The sequence below is a fragment of the Stegostoma tigrinum genome, chromosome 15 (assembly GCF_030684315.1).
Source record: "Stegostoma tigrinum isolate sSteTig4 chromosome 15, sSteTig4.hap1, whole genome shotgun sequence".
In the NCBI taxonomy this organism is placed as follows: Eukaryota; Metazoa; Chordata; class Chondrichthyes; order Orectolobiformes; family Stegostomatidae; genus Stegostoma; species Stegostoma tigrinum.
In genome coordinates, this window is record NC_081368.1 from 15,579,083 (window position 1) to 15,599,443 (window position 20,361).

At 42.9% G+C, this 20,361-nt stretch overlaps 1 protein-coding gene across 1 annotated transcript in view; it reads right to left on the reverse strand.

Moving 5' to 3' along the window:
- Window positions 1-5,264: 5,264 nt before the first annotated feature.
- The window catches only part of LOC125458816 (A-kinase anchor protein 17B-like), a 29,191-nt gene continuing 14,094 nt past the window's right edge, over window positions 5,265-20,361 (reverse strand). Inside the window, exons 4-5 of the mRNA XM_048544520.2 lie at window positions 18,990-19,227; window positions 5,265-9,703 (exon numbers count right to left, since the gene is read on the reverse strand). Of these exons, the coding sequence (XP_048400477.1) occupies window positions 7,985-9,703; window positions 18,990-19,227 (1,957 nt within the window). The 3' untranslated portion in view covers window positions 5,265-7,984. The remainder of the gene's footprint in view (window positions 9,704-18,989; window positions 19,228-20,361) is intronic.

Sequence of the window (20,361 nt, forward strand, 5' to 3'; positions counted from 1 at the left end):
CTTACTGCTATACTTGTGCAAAAATTACAATTGCAATGCAGTCCACAGAACGAGAGATCCTCTCGTACAGTTGGCAGATACCCCTAATACACATTAAGGGTACAGCAGTGTCCTAGTTGCAGAACTAGACCAGCAACACAGAAATTGATTTCAAATTCTGTTTCTAAATGTTCCACTGTGTTTGATTTTAGTGTTGAAAGAAAAGAATCACGTTTTGAGATATTCAGAAAAGTCAGTATAACTCTTCATATTATGTACAAAAAGGGAGATATTCTAAAATATGAGTAACTTAGATCATAAAATGCAGCCAAAGTGTTCTAACAGTGCATCTCTGTCATTTGTGAATGGTATCATGTCAGTGCTGTCTGTAAAAATGTATATTTAAAGTATTCGCTTTTTACTTTGAAATACTACTTTTAGTATCCAGCATGAAAGTTGGTGCTAACTAATTTTGCAGTATATGATTTCAATTGAATAGAGATCTCTGTGCGCGCGCACATTAACAAGGCTTGGTGTGTGGGGGTTAGGGTAAGGGCATGGGAGAAGCTCAAGCCCTGAAGTTGCTGAACTCTGTATTGAGCCCAGAAGGCTGTAGAGTTCCCAGAATAAAAGTGAGATGATTTTTTTCAAAGAGTGGCTGGGAAGCATCACCACAGCCATCGTGACTGTATAAGAGATCTCTGTGGGCATTTTCCGCGAGACAGTGAAGAAGGGCAACGAATTAGAGTGTGGCTGAGAGTCATCGCAGAATTCTGGGAGATATCACCAGAGTCATCAACTGTACAGCAGGTCAGAGAACCTGGTGTCAAGGTCTGATTAAATCTGAAATACTACATTGATGGTTCAAGCCCTCCCACCTGGAGAAAGATGCAGTGGTTTTTGTCGAGGTTCGTTCCGAGCAGTTCCATGATGCTGGGCTCTGTGATGTACAGTCTGTTCCCTGGGACATGCACAGACCAGCATCAGTTGCACCTTGAGGACCATCAGCTCAATGAAAGACTCCCTTTGGTCTGCCTGAACCTTGGGTTCGGAGCAAGGCGTTAACCTCAACCAAGTTTTGCAGACCGGCACGTTCCAAGGTCCAGCTGAGGGACACACTGAAGCTTGGGGCAGCTGTTGCCAAGGCGGAGCAAGAAAAGACCACTGTCTGAGGTCTTCCTGATAAAGGTAAATGTGGGTCCGCTCAGTTTTTCCTCGTGCGTCAAATGTGAGTGTTAGTCTTGTATGTGTCTATAGTCAATCTCCAACGTTTGTGTTTACTTGATATGCCACTGTGCAGAACAGAACCACTTTTGTGCAAATATACAAAGATTTATTATGAATTAGGTATATTTTTGAAATAAAAGAAAGATTCTGAGGAGTACGACTGGCAAGGTAAAGGTGTACAAGACAGCAGCCATTAAGAGAGTGTGCCAGTGTTAGAGTGGGAGTGCCGAGGCCTTTGCTCAAGAGGTTTAGGCGTGAGGAAGCTGAGCAGGGGTACAGCTCAGAACAGGTAAGGGTTTTTTTAAACTCTGGACTGAAGGCAGTAGGGATGGAAGTTAGGGCAGTGGCATGTTCCCCTTGCAGTATGTGGGAGATCAGGGAGACTTCCAGTGACCCTGGTGGCTACACCTGGTGAGAAGAGCACCTGCCTGCATCTCCTGACAAACCACGTCAGAGAACTGGAGCTGGATGCTATCAGGATCATTGGGCTGCAGAGAACATCATTGATAAGAGCTGTGGTGAAGTAGTCATTCTTAAGATGCAGGCTGTAGGTAGCTGCGTGACCACCAAGAAGGTAAGAGGGAAGGCAGATAGTGCAGGGTTTCGCTGTGGACATTCCCTTCAGTAATAGATATAACACTTGGGATACTGTTGGGGGAGAAATGACCTCTCAGGAGCTAGCAGCAGCAGTCAGGTCAGTGGCCCTGTGACTGGTTCAGAGGCTCAGAGGAAAAGGCTGCAGTCAGACAGTGATACTGATAGGAAGCTCAGTTGTGAAGGGGACAAACAGGAGATTCTGTGCCTGCAGAAAAGACACCAGGGTGATGTGTTGCCTCCTGGATGCCAGGGTCAACAATGTCTCTGAGCGGTTGCAGTGGGTCTAAAAGTGCAGATTTGTACAGAGATTAGATACCTGTCGGAATTAGAATAGCATTAGTTGGAGATTTTAATTTCTCCTGTCTTGACAGGCCACCCAGAGTGTAAAAGGCTGGGACAAGGTAGACTTGGTCAAATGTGTCCAAGAAAGTTTCCTCAATCAATATGTACAGGGCCCTACTTGGGAGGGTGCAACACTAGACCTCTTAGGAAATGAGGTCGGGCAAGTGACTGAAGTGTCAGTTGGAGAGTGCTTGGGTGCAGTGACCATAACACACTCAATTCTTTTCTATAATTATGTTAAAACTAGGACGGGTCCACAGGTTAAGATGCTGAACCGGAGCAGGGCCAATTTTGGGGCCATCAGGCATGCTCTAGCAGAGGTGGATTGGTTGAGTCTGTTTGAAGGAAAAGGAATGACTGGCAAATGAGTGGTTTTTTTTAAAAAGTGTGATATCAAGAGTCCAGGGACAGTGTGTCCCTGTTAGGGTGAAGGGAAAAGCTGGCAGGTTTAGGGATCTCCGGCTGATAAGGGACATTGAGGCTTTGGTCAGGAAAAAGAAGGAGGAATATATTGGGTTTAAGCTATCGGGCTCAAATGAATCCCTTGGTGATTATAAAAAGCGTAAGAGCACAGTTCAGCGGGAAATCAGAAGAGCAAAAAGAGGGTATGAGTCAGATTTGACACATTAGGTTAAAGATAATCCCAAGAGGTCCTTTGGTATATTAAGAGTAAAAGGGTGACTAGGAAGTGAGCAGGCCCCCTTAAAGATCAGCTTGGGTGTCTATGTATGGAGCCGCAGGAGTCAGGGGAATTTTTAATGAATATTTCTCCTCAGTGTTTACTGAGGAGAGAATCATTGATGCTAAGGAAATAGTGGAACAAGAGGAAATGTTTTGGACTGCACACATATTACCAGAGAGAAGGTGTTTGTAGCCTTAAAGCACATTAAATCCCCTGGGCCTGATCAGTTCAACCCTTAGACATTGTGGGAGGCTAGGGAAGAAATTGCAGAGGCCCTTGCAGAGATTTTTGCTTCATCTTTAGCCACTTTGAAGTTCCCGAAAACTGGAGGGTGACTAATGGTGTTCCATTGTTTAAGAAAGTAGCAAAGCCAAGCCAGGGAACTGCAGGCCATTGATCCTGACATCAGTTGGAGGCAAGTTATTGGAGAGGATACTGAGGCACAGGATCAGTCAGCATTTGGATAGTCAAGGTATGATTAGGGATAGTCAGCAAGGATTTGTGCATGACAAATCTTTTACAGTTTTTGAAGAGGTAGCCAAGAGGATAGATAAGGGTACGGCAGTGGATGTTGTCTATATGGACTTTAGTAAGGTCTTTGACAAGGTCCCACATGGCAGGCTAGCCACAAAGGTTAAGTCACGTGGGATCTCGGGAGAGCTAGCTAATTGGATTCAAAATTGGCTCGATGGTAGAAAGCAGAGGGTGAAGGTTATTTCTCGGACTGATGACCTGTGACTAGTGCTGTGCAACAGGGGTCAGTGCTGGGACCTTTGTTATTTGTTATTTACATAAATGATCTGGATGTGAATGTACATGGCCATGATTAGTAAGTTTGCTGATGGTACAAAATTAGAAGGTATTGTTGATAACAAGGAAGGTTATCAAAAATTACAGAGAGATCTTATCAGATGGGGAAGTGGGTTAAGAATTGGCAAATGCAATTCAATACAGATAAGTGTGAGGTGCTGCACTTTGGAAATTCAAACCAAGATGGGACTTATACAGTAAGTGGTAAAGTCTGAGGAGTGTTGTGGAACAGAGGGACCTAGGAGAACAAGCACATAGTTCATTGAAAGTAGCATCACAAGTGGATAGGGTGAAGAAGGCATTTGGCATGGCGGCCCTCAACGGTCAAGACATTGGGTATAGGAGTTGGGACATTGTTACGGTTGTATAAGTCATTGGTGAGGCTACACTTGGAGTATTATGGACAGTTTTTGTCACCCTGCTATAGGAAAGACATAGTTAAATTGGAAAGTGTGCCAATATTTACAATGATGTTGCCAGGACTAGTAGGCCTGAATTATATGGAGAGGTTGGCCAGGATAGGACTTTATTCCTTGGAACAGAGCAGAATGAGGGGTGACCATATTGAGGTGTATAAAATCATGAAAGACATAGGTAGGATGAATGCATATAGTTTTTTTTCCCCCAGGGATGGGGAATTGAAAACTAGAGGGGCATTGGTTTAAGGTGGGAGAGGAAAGATTAAAAAAAGATCTGAGGGGCAACTTCTTCACATAGAGTGGTGCGTATGCGGAATAGGCTGCCAGAGAAAGTGGTTGAGGCAGGTACAAAAGCAACATTAAAAAAAAATTCAGATAGGTCCATGAGTGGGAAGGATTTAGAGAGATATGGACCAAAAGCAGCCAATTGGAATTAGCTGAGTAGGCACCATGGTCAGTATGGACCAATTTGGGCCAAAGGGCCTGTTTCCATGCTATATTCCTCAATGATTCTATGACTCAATTTCAGCTTGCATTGGAGTACTGCAGCAAGCCTGAGATGTTAGCAAGGGAAACACAATGGTGTGTTGAAATGGCAGGCAACTGGAAGTTTGGTGTCTTTTTTGTAGACGGAACTTGGCTGTTCTGCGGACCCAGTCTATGCTTTGTTTCTGCTAAAGTAGAGGAGACCACAGTGTGACTGGTAAATGCAGTAGACCAGATTGGGTGAAATGCCTTGTTATCACATGGTCTGCTATTATACACAACCCATTGTTAGCTGCTAACACTCCCCATTAATAGAACATAGAATACAGAACATTACAGCACAGTACAGGCCCTTCGGCCCTCGATGTTGTGCCGACCTGTCATACCGATCTGAAGCCCATCTAACCTACACTATTCCATGTACGTCCATATGCTTGTCCAATGACGACTTAAATGTACCTAAAGTTGGCGAATCTACAACCGTTGCAGGCAAAGCGTTCCATTCCCTTACTACTCTCTGAGTAAAGTTCATTAATAGCTAATGAAAGTGAGTGTTATCAAACAAAATTTAACACCAAAGTGTTAGAAGTTAGGTCAAAACTTAGTCAGATACGTTTGAGGATTATGGTAAAGGAGGTAAAAATGGAAAGTGTAGTGGAGGGAATTCCAAAAAAAATCAAACCAATACTCAATAAATGTGCAAAATATTTAACCTTGGCCTTGTCTTTATTGAATTATAATGCAACAGATATTCACTTTCATGACCATCAATCGTTGCAATTGTTTGACTAATATTAACTCCAGTAGAATGTTACATGGTACAGTGTGTATGGATAAAAGGTTTTAATGTGAAAAGGTACACCTTGTTTCCTCATTTCCAAACTGGAGATGGTGCTGCAAATAACAGCACATAATCATTAGTAGATCCACAGTTCTCACTCCACATTCAGTTCAATTGGAATAATGTAGGTCTTCACCAACTTAATGTCAAGTTGCTTTGGTTTTACACTGGCTCTGATACAAGCGTGCAGTACTTTTTTCGTAAGCAGTTCCCAGAAGTTATCTTTTGAACTCATTATCTTGTAATAAAATCAAAAATTCTTGTCAGCTTTTGAAAACCCCTTATTGGACTTACTGACATTATGCAGAATTCCACCTATCTAAACAGATTTTTACAGTCAAGTTTAACTAAGCATTACTAATTCCAAGTCAGATATTTTATGTCGTAAATTAATGTTGCTTTGCACAAATGTAGTTCAACGAAGGATGAGATTTAGATATTCCAAATTTTTATTTTAAACCGTCACCTTTGAAAGAAATTAGCTTGAAGCTAGAATGAGTAGTAGAGGGAACATGCACGTCTCTCTTGTGCAACAGTGAATGGGTTAAGACCCACATCATCAACTGCAGCATCAGAGTTTAAATACAAACCAGGATCACAGAATATTTGTAATCAAAGCTAATATCATCTGTTCCAGTACAAAGTCTGCAGAAAGAACAAATTTACGTTTATATAGCACCTTTCATTATCTCTGGATGTCACAAGCACTTCATTGGCATTACTACTTAAATAGTTAATTGACTGTGTCAAAGCACAGGGAAATGTTGTAGCCAATTGTGCATAACACGCTCCTAAGAAGCAGAGAGAAAGGCATACAGTCATGTATATAAAGTGACTGAACTGTGTTTTTGGTGTTTTATTGGGAAAATATTGGCTAGGTCAAAATGTTATTGAGAAGGCAATTTAAATGTTATTGCAGGGAAATTCTTGTGGACCTTTCTTATTTCTAGTTGCCAAATATCTGAACAGTATCCTTACTTATCTATGTTAACTCCCAAACACAGATTTTGTTATCTCCAACATGTTCAAGTAGAGTGAATGATAAGCAGTCTATGGTGTTGACTATACGTCAGTTCATACCTAAGCTAGTTTTAATGTGTTAGTTCCTTCAAATCAGACTAATTTAAGTGCTTTGGCCCAGAAAGCCACCAATATTGAAATGGATTTTATTGTGAGCAGCACAATAATTCATTTTTTTAAATGTTTTGGTGCTTTTGATGAGATAAGCAGATCAGGTTATTCATTTCTAGAGGATATGATGATGCAAAAGCACCTAAATTATTTTCATTTTAATCCTTTTTGTTGATATACCGTGATGAAATTTGTTTGCATGATTTTCACGTTTCATCTTTGGCTCATTTCTGTTATTGTCTTAAAGTCTGTGGTCAACATCAAACTGCTTGTGAAAATGTGTCTGCTTCCCCCATTTGCTCCCATTTTGGAAAGGTAATGATGATGGCCCAAATCTATCTATCTCAGGCCAAGAATAATCTCCATTGTAACACAGTGAATGCTAAAACCTCCCTCTTAATAGCAGCAATTATCCACAAATTCATTCTTCATGCATTGGGATGGAGCCAAAAATATTTTCCAATGAGACAGAGGGTGGTGGTGGAGTGTGGTTCCTTGGACAGGAGGCCTGTGACTAGCAATGTTCCTCGGAGATTGGTCCTGGGGTCCACTTTCATTTTCCATTTACATAAATGATTTTGATGAGAATATAAGAGGTATGGTTGGTAAGTTTGCGGATGACACCAAAATTGGTGGTATACTGGACAGTGAAGATGTTTATCTAAAATTACAAAGCGATCTTGATCAATTGGACAATGTGCTGAAGAGTGCGGGGCAGATAAAGCTTAATTTGGATAAATGTGAGGAATTGCATTTTGGTAAAACAAACAAGGACAGGACTTACACAATTAATGGTAGGCCCCAAGGGTTGTGTGTAGAACAGAAGGACCTAGGGGTTCGTGTATATTATTCTATGAAATTTGTGAAACAGGTATTCAGGGTGGTTAAGAAGGCTTGTCTTCATTGCTCAGACCGTTGAGGGTGGGGATGTCATGTTGAGGTTGCACAGGACATTGGTGAAACCTCTTCTGGAGTACTGTGTGCAGTTCTGATTGCCCTGTTATAGGAAGCATTTTATTCACCTGGAGGAATGATTTACAAGGAAATTGCTAGGAATGGAGGGTTCGAGTTGTAAAAATAGGTTGGGATATTTTTCACTGGAGCGTACGAGGTTGAGGGGCACCTTATAGAGGTTTATAAAATCATAAGGGGCATAGATAAAGTGAACAGCAAATGTATTTTCCCTAAGGTGGAGGAGTTTAAAACTCGGGAGCTTTAAGGTGAGGAGAAAGATTTTAAAAAGGACATGGGGGGGGCAACTTTTTTACACAGTAAATGGTTTGTGTGTGGAATGACCTGCCAAAGGAAGTGGTGGATACAGGTACAATGTTTAAAAGACATTTGAATAAATTCATGAAAAGAAAAGATTTGGAGGGATATGGGTGCACAGGCAGGTGGGACTTGTTTAGTCTGGGAACATGGTCAGTGTGGACTGGTTGGACCGAAAGGTTTGTTTCATGTTGTACGACTCTATATTACTCTGTGGTGTTTTATTTCTCTGTTAGAGTCTATAAGATAATGCTTACGTTTACAATGCTTGATCACAGTGTTACTTTCTTTATTTTTGTGCTTTGTTTCAGCACCGAAGACTTCAGAGCAACTTGACAGCTGACTATCCAAGTCCACTTCTTCACTAACAATTTTCCCAGATCCTTCACTATTCCGTAAGTCTTTCACTTGGTGTCTACTACAAGGTTTGCTGGAAACGTCCTGTTCTTCTTTTAACTTGTTTCCATTTTCAGTCCAGTAATATTTTAGCTCACTCCTGAATCCACTGGGAGCTGGATTTATATCATTGCTACATGTTTGAGATTTTTTGTTAGGCTTGTATTTCAAGACTTCTTGGTGTATTTCTGGCTTGCAGTTTGACCAGCTGTTCACAGCACTGAACTCACAAGTATTATACTTGTGACTGTGCTTTACTGTACTATTTGATTGATTCAGCCTATCTGTGCTCTCTTGGTCAGAACACCCTGGTTCAATCTTGGTTACCTCGCAATGAGATAACAGTTGATTGTTGTACTTTTTGCTTGAATTCCTGGATTGGTTATCGTCCTCTAACCTTGGTACAGCCAAATCATTTTGAGAGTTTTTAATTGAAACTTTCCAATTACTAGTTGGATTTTTCCATGGCTCTTTGGAGCCTGAATGGGACGAAATCCACAGATCCTTGGTGCTGGAATACAGGTCCTCAGAGCTACGGACTAAGTTCTCTTCTTGGCTCATCAGGTCACAGACAGAAACAGCACAATTTTGTCCTGAACAACGAACTGTATCTTTTAAGTGTAATTGGCACCCGCCAGTAAAATCTTCCCGAAAATCCAACTGGCTGTCTGAATCCTTCCACTGCACCTTGAACTCCCGGTTATATTCCTTCAGCTGGTGGCCAACACTACTGTTCAACGCTTTCTGTTTGGTGCCAGACCTGCTGATGGTGATTGTCCATTTGTAGTTGCTGTTGTGGTCATAATCTTGCCATCTAGTTTGCGGTGTGATGCTCACCTTGGTGCAAAGATGGCTCAGTTTGTTCTTCAAGTCTATTCGGAAGCTTCTCCCATCATCGGAGACCGTTCTGCGCCACTCGGAGTGGTTAATAGGGTCGTTGGTTCCGCAGCAGAGACTGAGGTTTGAAGGGCATGCAAGCTGGTGATAATCTAGCAAACAACTAACAAAATCTTCATAGTGATAAAGTGGGCGGCGGATCTGCCGATCTACAGCAGTGACCTTACGTAAGTGCCCATTGCATGGACGGTTATCCTCACCACCTGCATGCTGCTTATGGAAGTGAGTGTCACAGCCTTGCATTACAGTAATCTGCAACGATCCAGATTCATGAAATGTTGAGCCCTTTCCCCTGATGAGGCCATGCTGTTCCTTCGGGTCAACAGGACCCATGTCCATCCATGAGGTGGTGATTGGAAAGTTGGTGCTGTGAGAGCTCAAAGTCTCTTTTTCTGCAGAAAGTGACTTGTGCTTCTCCCCATCAACATTTCTGTGCTGCATTTTAACCTTTATGCATTCTGAGGCCTCCACTTTTAGAAAGCTTTCTTTGTCGGCAACATCTTCACCTGGTTTCTGTTGCTCAGCCTCCTCCACGTGCTCACGCTTCACCCTTTTCTGATGACATTTTTCTGTGTCACTCTCAGGAAGCTGTCTCTTCTGAAATCTCATTTCCTTCTGCAAGAGCAGCTGCAAACAAAGAGAAACTGTGAAATAGTTGTCAAGCACAAAAGCGGTGCTGAATAAGCCCTTTTCATATCTATAAAGTGTTTACTGGCATTTCACCATTCAGACAAAAACAAATGATCCTTCTCACATTCCCTTTTCCATACTCGGGACCAGGGCATTGTTGGCTGAATATGCCCTTTCTTGATTGCTGTTAAAAGTTGATGGTGAACCAAATTCACAAACGACTGCAATCCATGTTGTCTAGATATACCTACAGAGCTGTTAGAGAAGCAGCTTTTAATTTAAAAGGCATTACTGGCTAAACCAGCATTTATTGCCCATCAGGCAATTAAGAGTCAACCATATTGCTATCGATCTGGACTGACATGTAGATAGGGACAGCAGATTTCCATCTGTGAAGGACATAAGATCACCAGGTGGGTTTTTATGACAATTGACAGTGATGACATGGTCACCATTATGCCAGCTCTCTATTGGAGGTCTTCGCTGAATTCAAATTTCACATCTGCCATGGTGGGATTTGGACACATTCCCTCAGACTTGAAAAGTACTGTCAAAGAAATTCTGACAGTAGCATTCTGTAGGTAGGTTATACTACAGCCATAATATTTCAAATGGGGGTAGGTGTAGGGGGGAGGGCTGTGAGTTCTTAGGCTATTGGATTGGGCAACAGTCAAGCTGATTGTTCTTTCCTGGATGTTGAGTGCAGAGTGTATTTGCAGCTGTGGCCAAGTGGAGAGTATTTCTACATTTCTACATCTGTCTTGTAGATGTTGCAGAGGCTCAACCGATCAGGAACAAGCTCCTTGCCAAAAAGCACTCAGATTCTGTCCTGTCTTAATAGCCATGGCACCTATGTGGGCCGGTCCTGTTGAGTTTTTGGTCAATGGTCAGCCTGTTGAGGATATTACTGGAGAAGGATTTGATAATGGCAGTGATGTTGTACTTTGAGATTGTAATGGAAAAATCCCCGCTCGTCTGGATGAGTGCAGCTCCAACAACATTCAGGAAGCTTAACATCATTCAGGACAAAGCAACCTGCTTGATTGGCACCCTGTTTGTCAACTTCAACATTCATTCCCATTGCTGCCAATGCATGTTTGCCAGTAGTACGTAACATTTACAAGATGCATGGCTGCACCTCACTAAGTTTCCTTCAACAGCATCTTCCAGACCAGGGACTTCTACCACGTAGAAGGACAAGGGGACAGCAGATAATATGGGAATACCACCAGTTGCAATTTTTGCTCTGAGCCACACCCCAACCTCACTTTTTTATTTGTTCACAGGATGAGGGCATCACTGGCCAGGCAGCATTTATTGCCCAGAGGGCAGTTAAGAGTCAACCACATTGCTGTGGGTCCTAAGTCACCTGTAGGCCAGACCAGGTAAAGATGGCAGTTTCTTTCCCTAAAGGACATTAGTCAGCCAGATGGATCTTTCCCAACAATCAACAATAGACTCATGGTCAGCACTAGATTCTTAATTCCAAATATTTTATTGAGTTCAAATTCTTTGGAAATTAGAACTATACCACTGTTCTTTCACTGCTGAGATTCCTACACCCAAAGAGTACAGTGTTTCAAGAAAACAGCTCAACACCAGTTGTGCATGGGGAATTGCTGATGGGCAGTAAATGCTGGCCTAGCCAGTGATACCAACATCCTGACAATAAATAACAAAATGCTGGTTAATTCCTCTCTGGGTGGAGATGGGCATTGCCTGGCAGTTTTGTAATGCAAGTATGTGGATGTTGTCTGGGCCTTGTTTAAATGGGCATGAGCTACTTCTCGGTGAGAGAAAATAGAAATATGAAATTACAAATGTGCTGTTCTTTGTTCAGTTTCATCAAGGGGCCGGAGAAGCTCAGATTGTTCATCTTAGAACAGAGGAAAGTGTTTAATATTAATGTTCAAAATGAAGAAATTTGCTAAGAATAAATAAGGTTTTGTTTCAATAGTGGATGTTGCCTCACTGGCAGGATCTTTGAGGCCTGAGTCCTGTTTTGCAAATCCCAATGAAATGGTATTTCCTTTGCATTCAGAATTCCTCTGGTTTAAACAATCTCTGTGCTCTCCACCTACTCTCCCAGTGCCGCTTCAACAGGAAGTAGTTTGCGAAACAATAACTTGGAAGACTTGCCACTACACATCTACCTTGAAGAAGTTCTGCTGTTCTCTTCGATGGGATTAAAACAAAACATTTGTTTCCAATATCTTTCAGTTCTGAAGATGACTCCTACCAGACTCAAAACATTACCTCCGTTTTATTCTCTCTCTCCACAGATGCTGCTAGACGTGCTGGATTACTCCAGTATTTTCAGGAGTTATATTATGGTTCAGATTTCCACCATCTGCAGTATTTTGCTTTTATTTGACCGGTCTGTCCTTGGCAATATCCTACACAGGATCAACAGTTTGAGCCAGAGCTTCAAGTGAGGAAGATTAACTATGTCTTTGGGTAATTGTGTTTTGCCCAAAGTGACAAATCATATATACCACCCACAGGAGTGATTTCCGTTGTTGCCATATTGTGCAAAACACAGATGTATGCAAATGTGCTTTGACAAAGGCAAAAAAAAATGAGTGCAATGGTAATGCATTAACAGGCTTACTATACAGTCTCATTTTCTTTGGCATGCACTTTGTACAAAGTAAGATATCTGTTGCCTCACAGTCACTTTTGCAATCCCACATGTACATTTAGAAGATGATTTCTTCCTTTGATTTCATTTAGATTGTTTGGATTAGCTCACTGTACTTGGCATTTTAAAGAAAGCCAAGATAGTGGCAGTGTTTGATAATCAGTTGAAATAAAGGAACACAGGGTGTGACCTATCAAACATCCATGCCAAGTTGGGTGATTGGACAAATTAGATTTAAGGTTTGTTTTGCAAAGGTGGTTCAATATTAATCTACAGTTCCAAGTGAAATATTTTGGCAATAAGCCTACATCATTCTACTAGATAGCAAGAACTGCAAATGCTAGAGTCAGAGTCGATACAGTGTGGAGCTGGAGGAACACAGCAGGCCAGACAGCAGCAGAGGAGCAGAAGAGTCGATGTTTCGGGGCAGGATCCTTCATCAGGACCTGATGACTTTCCTGTTCCTCTGCTGCTCCCACACCTGCTGTGTTCCTCCAGTTCCGCACAATGTTGACTACATCATCCTACAAATGTGAACTGAAGGAAGTCTAGTTTATTCCATTTGCTACTGTTATAGAAGAATGGTAGCACAAGCGTAAGGTAAATTATCCTGCTTGGGTTCAGAATGTTCTTCAAACAGGACAGTGACAAACTGTAGATATAAGGTGTTCCTCTGCCACAGCCACTTCCACATGCAGCCCTTCTACTGAGAGGAACTGCAGCTATTGAAAGGAAATGAGGTGGTTACTGTGCAGTGATACAGAGGAACAGTGTTTACACAGCACATCACACGTTCAAGTATTCTAAAGTGTAACAAATGCCTGAATATGAGCTGCCTGTGTTTGAGTTTGCTATACTTTATACAGTTCTTATTCAGTGAATAGTTTCACACAAACAACAGGATGCAGTGTCTTCAGGAAAACCTCAGCTCAGGATTACATTACAGAACGTGTATTTGGAAAGGCAAGGACTAATTAGGGAAAGTCAACACGGCTTTGGATGTGGGAAATCGTGTCTCACAAACTTGATTGAGTTTTTTTTGAAGAAGTAACAAAGAGGATTGATGAGGGCAGAGAGGTGGACATGTTCTATATAATAAGGCATTCGACATGGTTCCTCATGGTAGACTGGTTAGCAAGGTTCAATCAAACGGAATAGAGGGAGAACTAGCCATTTGGATACAAAACTGGCTCAAAGGCAGAATACAGAGGGTGGTGGTAGAGGGTTGCTTTTCAGACTGGAGGCCTGTGACCAGCGGTTGCCACAAGGATCGTTGCTGGGTCCACTACTTTTGTCATTTATAAAAATGATTTGGATATGAACATAGAAGTTGGTAAGTTTGCAGATGACACCAAAATTGGAGGTGTCATGGACAGCGAAGAAGGTTACCGCAATGTACAACAGGATCTTGATCAGATGGGCCAGTGGACTGAGGAGTGGCAGATGGAGTTTAATTTAGATAAATGTGAAGTGCTGCACTTTGGAAAGGCAAATCAGGGCAGGACTTATACACTTAATGGTAAGGTCCTGGAGAGTGTTGCTGAGCAAAGAGACCTTGGAGTGCAGGTCAATTATTCCTTGAAAGTGGAGTCATAGGTAGATAGGATAGTGAAGAAAGTGTTTAACATGCTTGCTTTTATTTGACAGAGCATTGAGTATAGGAGTTGGGAGGTCATGTTGAGGCTGTGCACGACATTGGTTAGGTCACTGTTGGAATACTGAGTGCCATTCTGGTCTCCCTGCTAATAAGACGGACGCTGTGAAACTTGAAAGGGTTCATAAAAGATTTACAAGGATGTTGCCGGGGTTGGAGGGTTTGAGCTATAGGGAGACACTGAATAGACTGGGGCTATTTTTCCTGGAGTGTCAGAGGCTGAGGGGTAAAGTTTAAGGTGAGAGGGTAAAGATTTAAAAGGGACCTAAGGGGTAACTTTTTCACGCAGAAGATGGTGCGTGTTTGGAATAAACTGCCAGAGGAAGTGGTGGAGGTTGGTACAATTACAACATTTAAAAGGCATCTGGATGGATATATGAATAGGAAAGGTTTCGAGGGATATGGGCCAAATGCTGGCAAATGGGACTAGATTAATTTAGGATATTTGGTCGACATGGATGAATTGGTCCAAGGGTTCTGTTATCATGCTGTATATCTCTATGACTCTATTTCTCTGGTGCTAACATATCCTGTCCATAATTTACTTAGTTCACCTCACATTGTGCAGTCAGTGATAGAGCAATGAGCTAGTCCCTTTATCCATCTTTCCCTGGTACCTTTGCAAGCACGATGGTGCTGCCTTTCAGATGCTAACATTGCAGGACACTACCTCTCTTCATTCCAGCGATCCACAAGGTGTTTGTTCAGCTTTCCAAACGCCTTCCCAACATTGACATCTGACAGAGCTAGAACCTCCTTCAACTCAGCACTGGCTAAACCAGGCTTTGCTTTCTGCCTAGATAACAAAGTGTGGAGCTGGATGAACACAGCAGGCCAAGCAGCATCTCAGGAGCACAAAAGCTGACGTTTTGGGCCTAGACCCTTCATCAGACAGGGGGATGGGTAGAGGGGGAGGCGGACCGAAGATGGAGAGAAAAGAAGGTAGGGAGAGAGGAGAGTATAGGTGAGGAAGTAGGGAGGGGATAGGTCAGTCCAGGGAAGACGGACAGGTCAAGGAGGCGGGATGAGGTAGTAGGTAGGAAATGGAGGTGCAGCTTGAGGTGGGAGGAAGGGATAGGAGAGAGGAAGAACAGGTTAAGGAAGCAGAGACAGGCTGGGCTGGTTTTGGGATGCAGTGGGGGAAGGGGAGATTTTGAAGCTTGTGAAGTCCACATTGATACCATTGGGTTGCAGGGTTCCCAAGCGGAATATGAGTTGCTGTTCCTGCAACCTTCGGGTGGCATCATTGTGGCCCTGCAGGAAGCCCATGATGGACATGTCGTCTGAGGAATGGGAGGGGGAGTTAAAATGGTTCGCAACTGGGAGGTGCAGCTTGTTGCGAACCGAGCGGAGGTGTTCTGCAAAGCAGTCCCCAAGCCTCCACTTGGTTTCCCCAGTGTAGAGGAGGCCACACCGGGTACAGTGGATACAATATACCACATTGGCAGATGTGCAGGTGAACATCTGCTTGATGTGGAAAGTCTTCTTGGGGCCTGGGATGGGGGTGAGGGAGGAGGTGTGGGGGCAAGTGTAGCACTTCCTGCGGTTGCAGGGGAAGGTGCCGGGTGTGGTGGGGTTGGAGGGGAGTGTGGAGCGGACAAGGGAGTTACGGAGAGAGTGGTCTCTCTGGAAGGCAGACAAAGGTGGGGATCGAAAAATGGCTTGGATGGTGGGGTCGGATTGTAGATGGCAGAAGTGTCGGAGGATGATACGTTGTATCTGGAGGTTGGTGGGGTGGCATGTGAGGACGAGGGGGATCCTCTTGGGCCAGTTGTGGCGGGGACAGGGTGTGAGGGATGTGTTGCGGGAAATGCGGGAGACGCGGTCAAGGGCGTTCTCGACCACTGTGGGGGGAAAGTTGCGGTCCTTGAAGAACTTGGACATCTGGGATGTGCGGTAGTGGAATGCCTCGTCCTGTGAGTAGATGCGGCGGAGGCGGAGGAATTGGGAATAGGGGATGGAATTTTTGCAGGAGGGTGGGTGGGAGGAGGTGTATTCTAGGTAGCTGTGGGAGTCAGTGGGCTTGAAATGGACATCGGTTTCTAGCTGGTTGCCTGAGATGGAGACTGAGAGGTCCAGGAAGGTGAGGGATGTGCTGGAGATGGCCCAGGTGAACTGAAGGTTGGGGTGGAAGGTGTTGGTGAAGTGGATGAACTGTTCAAGCTGCTCTGGGGAGCAAGAGGCGGTGCCGATACAGTATCAATGTACCGGAGGAAGAGGTGGGGTTTGGGGCCTGTGTAGGTGCAGAAGAGGGACTATTCCACGTAACCTACAAAGAGGCAGGCAAAGCTTGGGCCCATGTGGGTGCCCATGACCACCCCCTTTGTCTGTAGGAAGTGGGAGGATTCGAAAGAGAAGTGTTGAGGGTGAGGACGAGTTCAGCGAGGCGGATGAGGGTGTCGGTGGAGGGTTTCTACCTGCTACTTGCATACAAGTAGCGTATGAGTAGAGTGCCTCAAGCCTCTCATTTCCCACTTCCCTTGTCCTCAGCTGCCCACCCAGGTTACACTAATGGGCACTGATATCATGTAATATGTTGGGAATCACTGCTTCAAAGCTCGGTGGCAACAAAAGCCTTTGATACACGGCTTACATGCTCTACCTAGTGGCCAAATTAAGAATTGATTAGCCAAAATAAACCTGTTTGGCTGAATGAATCAGCAGTGCCTGTGGAAAAGATATTTCCTGTTACAATTTTCTTTGGTGACAAACAGTTTAGTTGTACCTACTACACTAGAGCTTCCCAAAGTAGGGCTTGGGAGATCAGGTGGGTCACAGGTTGAAACTTGGGGTGATGCCCTCCAAGGCAGATGCCCTCCTCCTGCTCTCCTTGGTGGTCTTCTCAACAAATGTCCCATCTTCCAACGCCCACTAATTCTTCAGGCCTCACAATGGGGTAACAGTGGGGAAAAAGTTTGGCGAAGCGCTATTATACATTCTCTGAGGTACTTTTGACATGTTAGACTAGAATGAGCCATCCCTAACTATTTGATTTTGATTTTAATGTCACATGTACTCAAGTACAAAAGTAACGGAGTACAGTGAAAAGTGTAGAATGTCGCCTTACAAAGCACCGTCTTCGATACAAGTACCGAGGTATAGAATCTTGAGAACAAGGCAGAAGAAAAAACAACATTGCAGTAACTACAGTAAAGCATAAAATCATACAAAATAAGGTTAGAAGTTACACATTGCAGACCTTCTCAGGTTTAACCAGAAAATAAAGAAATAAAGCTCAAATAAAGTTCAAACATTCCAGTCTTTCCTAAGTACACTATTTGTTATGTCTGGGTAGGGTTGATATAATTAAGAGTATCCTTCTGAAAAATGATAGCATGAGAGACGTGTCATGTTTTATTACTTCCCCACTTTCATTAGGAAAGAAAGGAGTTGCATTTATGTAGTGGCTATCACATCCACATGACAGTTGTTTAGACATGGAGCACAGCAATTAATTTGTTAATCACAAGGTCCTACACATAGCAAACAATATAAATGACCACATAATCCTGATTTTGGTGGTGGTCATAAATGAAGGATGAAACTTGGGTAGATACATGACATTCAGCCTTGTTCAGTGAACAGTTTTCATCTGGAGGTGAATAGCTCCTTCTAGTGGTCCAGTTGATTGTTATTGATTACACAATTGATTAAATACACTGATTAAATAACGTAAACAAAGCAAATCTGAATTACCCTCAAGAGGAAAAGGTACAAGACAATATTTAACTGACATTCACACCAACCTGTCAAAGTTCTGTCGGTAAATCTGTCTGGTATGGGACTGAACCACACAAGTAGAAAGAGCCCAAATCAGATCAGCGTTTGGGACCTTTGGCTCGAGACGAGGCTGGAATCCTTTGAAAGAAGCAGTTGCTCCTCATCTATGTTTTTACTCTGCCACCCCTTATCCTAAAACTTTTACCTCTCATTCTAGAGTGTCCCACATCCCACCTACACCTACTCTGTCAAACCCCTTTGGCAACTATTTGCTTCAATTAGATCTCCTCTCACTCCTCTAAACACTGCATGTATAGACCTAAACTGTTCAATTTCTCCTTATAAGACAAGCCTTTCATCTCTGGAATTAATCCAATGCACGTTCTTTGAACTGCCTCCAAAGCAATTATATCCTTGCTCAAGTAAGGGGACCAAAACTGTAAGCAGTACTGTAAGAACAGTCTCTCTAATGCCTTGCACATTTGTGACTACAATTCTCCACTTTTAATTCCATTCCTTTAGCAAAAAATGCCAAAATTCCACATACCTTCCTTATACCTGCTGTAACCACATTCTAGTTTTCTGCAATTCATTTGTAAGGAGTCATGGAGTCCGACAACATGGAGACAGGCCCATCAGCCCAAACTGGTCCATGCCAATTAAAATGTCTGTCCGCATTAACACCATTTCCCTGCACTTGGCCCATATCCTTCTAAACCTTTCCTGTCCATGTACTCATCCAAATGCCTTTTAAATGTTGTTAATGTACCCACGTCAACCACTTCCGCTGGCAGCTCGTTCCACATGCATACCGCCGTCTGTGTAAAAATGTTGCTCCTGAAGTTCCCGTGTATTCTTTCCCCGCTTACCTTAAATTGATGCCCTCTAATCCTTAAATCTCCGACCCTGGGAAAAAGACTGAGTGCATTCACCCTATCCATGCCTCAAATGATTTTATACACTTCTGTATGATTCTCCTCTCCTACGCTCTAAAGTAAAAGTCCTGTTTGTCCAGCCGCTCCCTATAACTCAGACGCTTGAGTCCTGGCACCATCCTTGTAAATTTCTTCTGCACTCTTTCCAGTTTAATAACATCTGGAGGGGATTAGAGAACTAGGGAATGGGGAGGAATTGAAAACAAAGGTGACAATTTTAAAATGACAACATTGCTTGACCAGGAGTTAATGCCTCGAGGCTGAAGGACATCTGAGGGAAGAAATGGAGGGGTGAAGGCTGCAGGAGAAATTCACTCAAAGCCAGATACTTACTTTTGCACTGTTTAAAAGCACAGTGAGAAGCCTGTAGGAGTCCAGCTTCCTCTGTGCAAGCACCAGCTTTCTCTCCTCCCAAGCAGTGGCCTCTTTCTGCTCTTGCTCTTTCTCGAGTTTTATTTTTGATTGTTTACGCTGGCGACGTTTGTCCTCCTGCTCTTTCTGCCTGTGCTCCCTCCTCCTCTGCTTCTCTTTCCGTTTCCTCTCCCTTTCCCGCTCTTCTTCCCTTCGTTTCCTGAAGAAAACCATTCCTAAAGTCAACGTCATCTTATACAGAACCATTCTGGGCACTCAGTTTGTTGTAGGCTCATTTAATATTAGGGGTATAATTCACCAATAAAGACAGTTGTGTTCACATTCCCTTTTGAACACAACTTTACACATGAAGCAACATAGTACCGTATGTGATCAAAGGAAGTACATTAGACTGGAGAATATAGAAACACAGAAAATAGGATGAGAAGACCATTCAGCCCTTCTTTCAACTCAATAACCTGTCCCCACTTCTCCCCATATCCTTTGATCCATTTAGTTACAAGTGTTTTTTCTAACTTCTTCGCGCAGCCATACAATGTTCTGGCCTCGACTGCTTTGTTTGACAGAGCATTCCACAGGTGCATTATTCGACACTCACCAAATACTGCCCATGAAAAATAATTTAACAGAATTAAGCAACCCAGGAAATTCAGTGCTTTCTTTTTAAACATACAAGAAGAAATGCTGGATCAGAAGTCATCATGTATTATAGTTATAATGAGAGTTTTAATATCAGATTGTTACGCAGATTCTTGATGGACTTCTTTTTCCATGGAAAGACTCTCTTTCCCATATATGTGAGTGAAAGAATTTGAAGGATTGCAAAGTTATACCCATTCCTTATTCCTTCAACATTCTTTTTACAGCTGACCTCTTTGACCCAGTTTTTGGTCATTCTTTTTCCATATCCTTCTTTGATTTGGTGTCCATTTTCAACAGATTGCATCTTTAGAACAAAGTTCTGAAGCATTTTCTAAGTTAAAGCACTCTACAGACAGAAGTTATAAGTATTAGATTTTTTACAGAATGGAAGGAGGCCCTTCAGCCCATTGTGTCCTCATTATCAAGTATCTATCTCTTCTAAATCCATTTCTCAGCACTTGGCCCATAGCCTTGTATGCTATGACATTTCAAATGCTCATCTGAACAGTTCTTAAATATCTTGAGAACTCTCATCCCTTCTACCCTTTTAGTTCCACATACTCACCATCCTCGAGGTGAAAACCATTTTCTCCAAATCCTCTATAAACCTCCTGCCCCTTAACTAACCTTGTACTGTAGCAGGATATGTGAGTGCCATGTGACCTTATTTTGTTCTACAACTTAATGATGT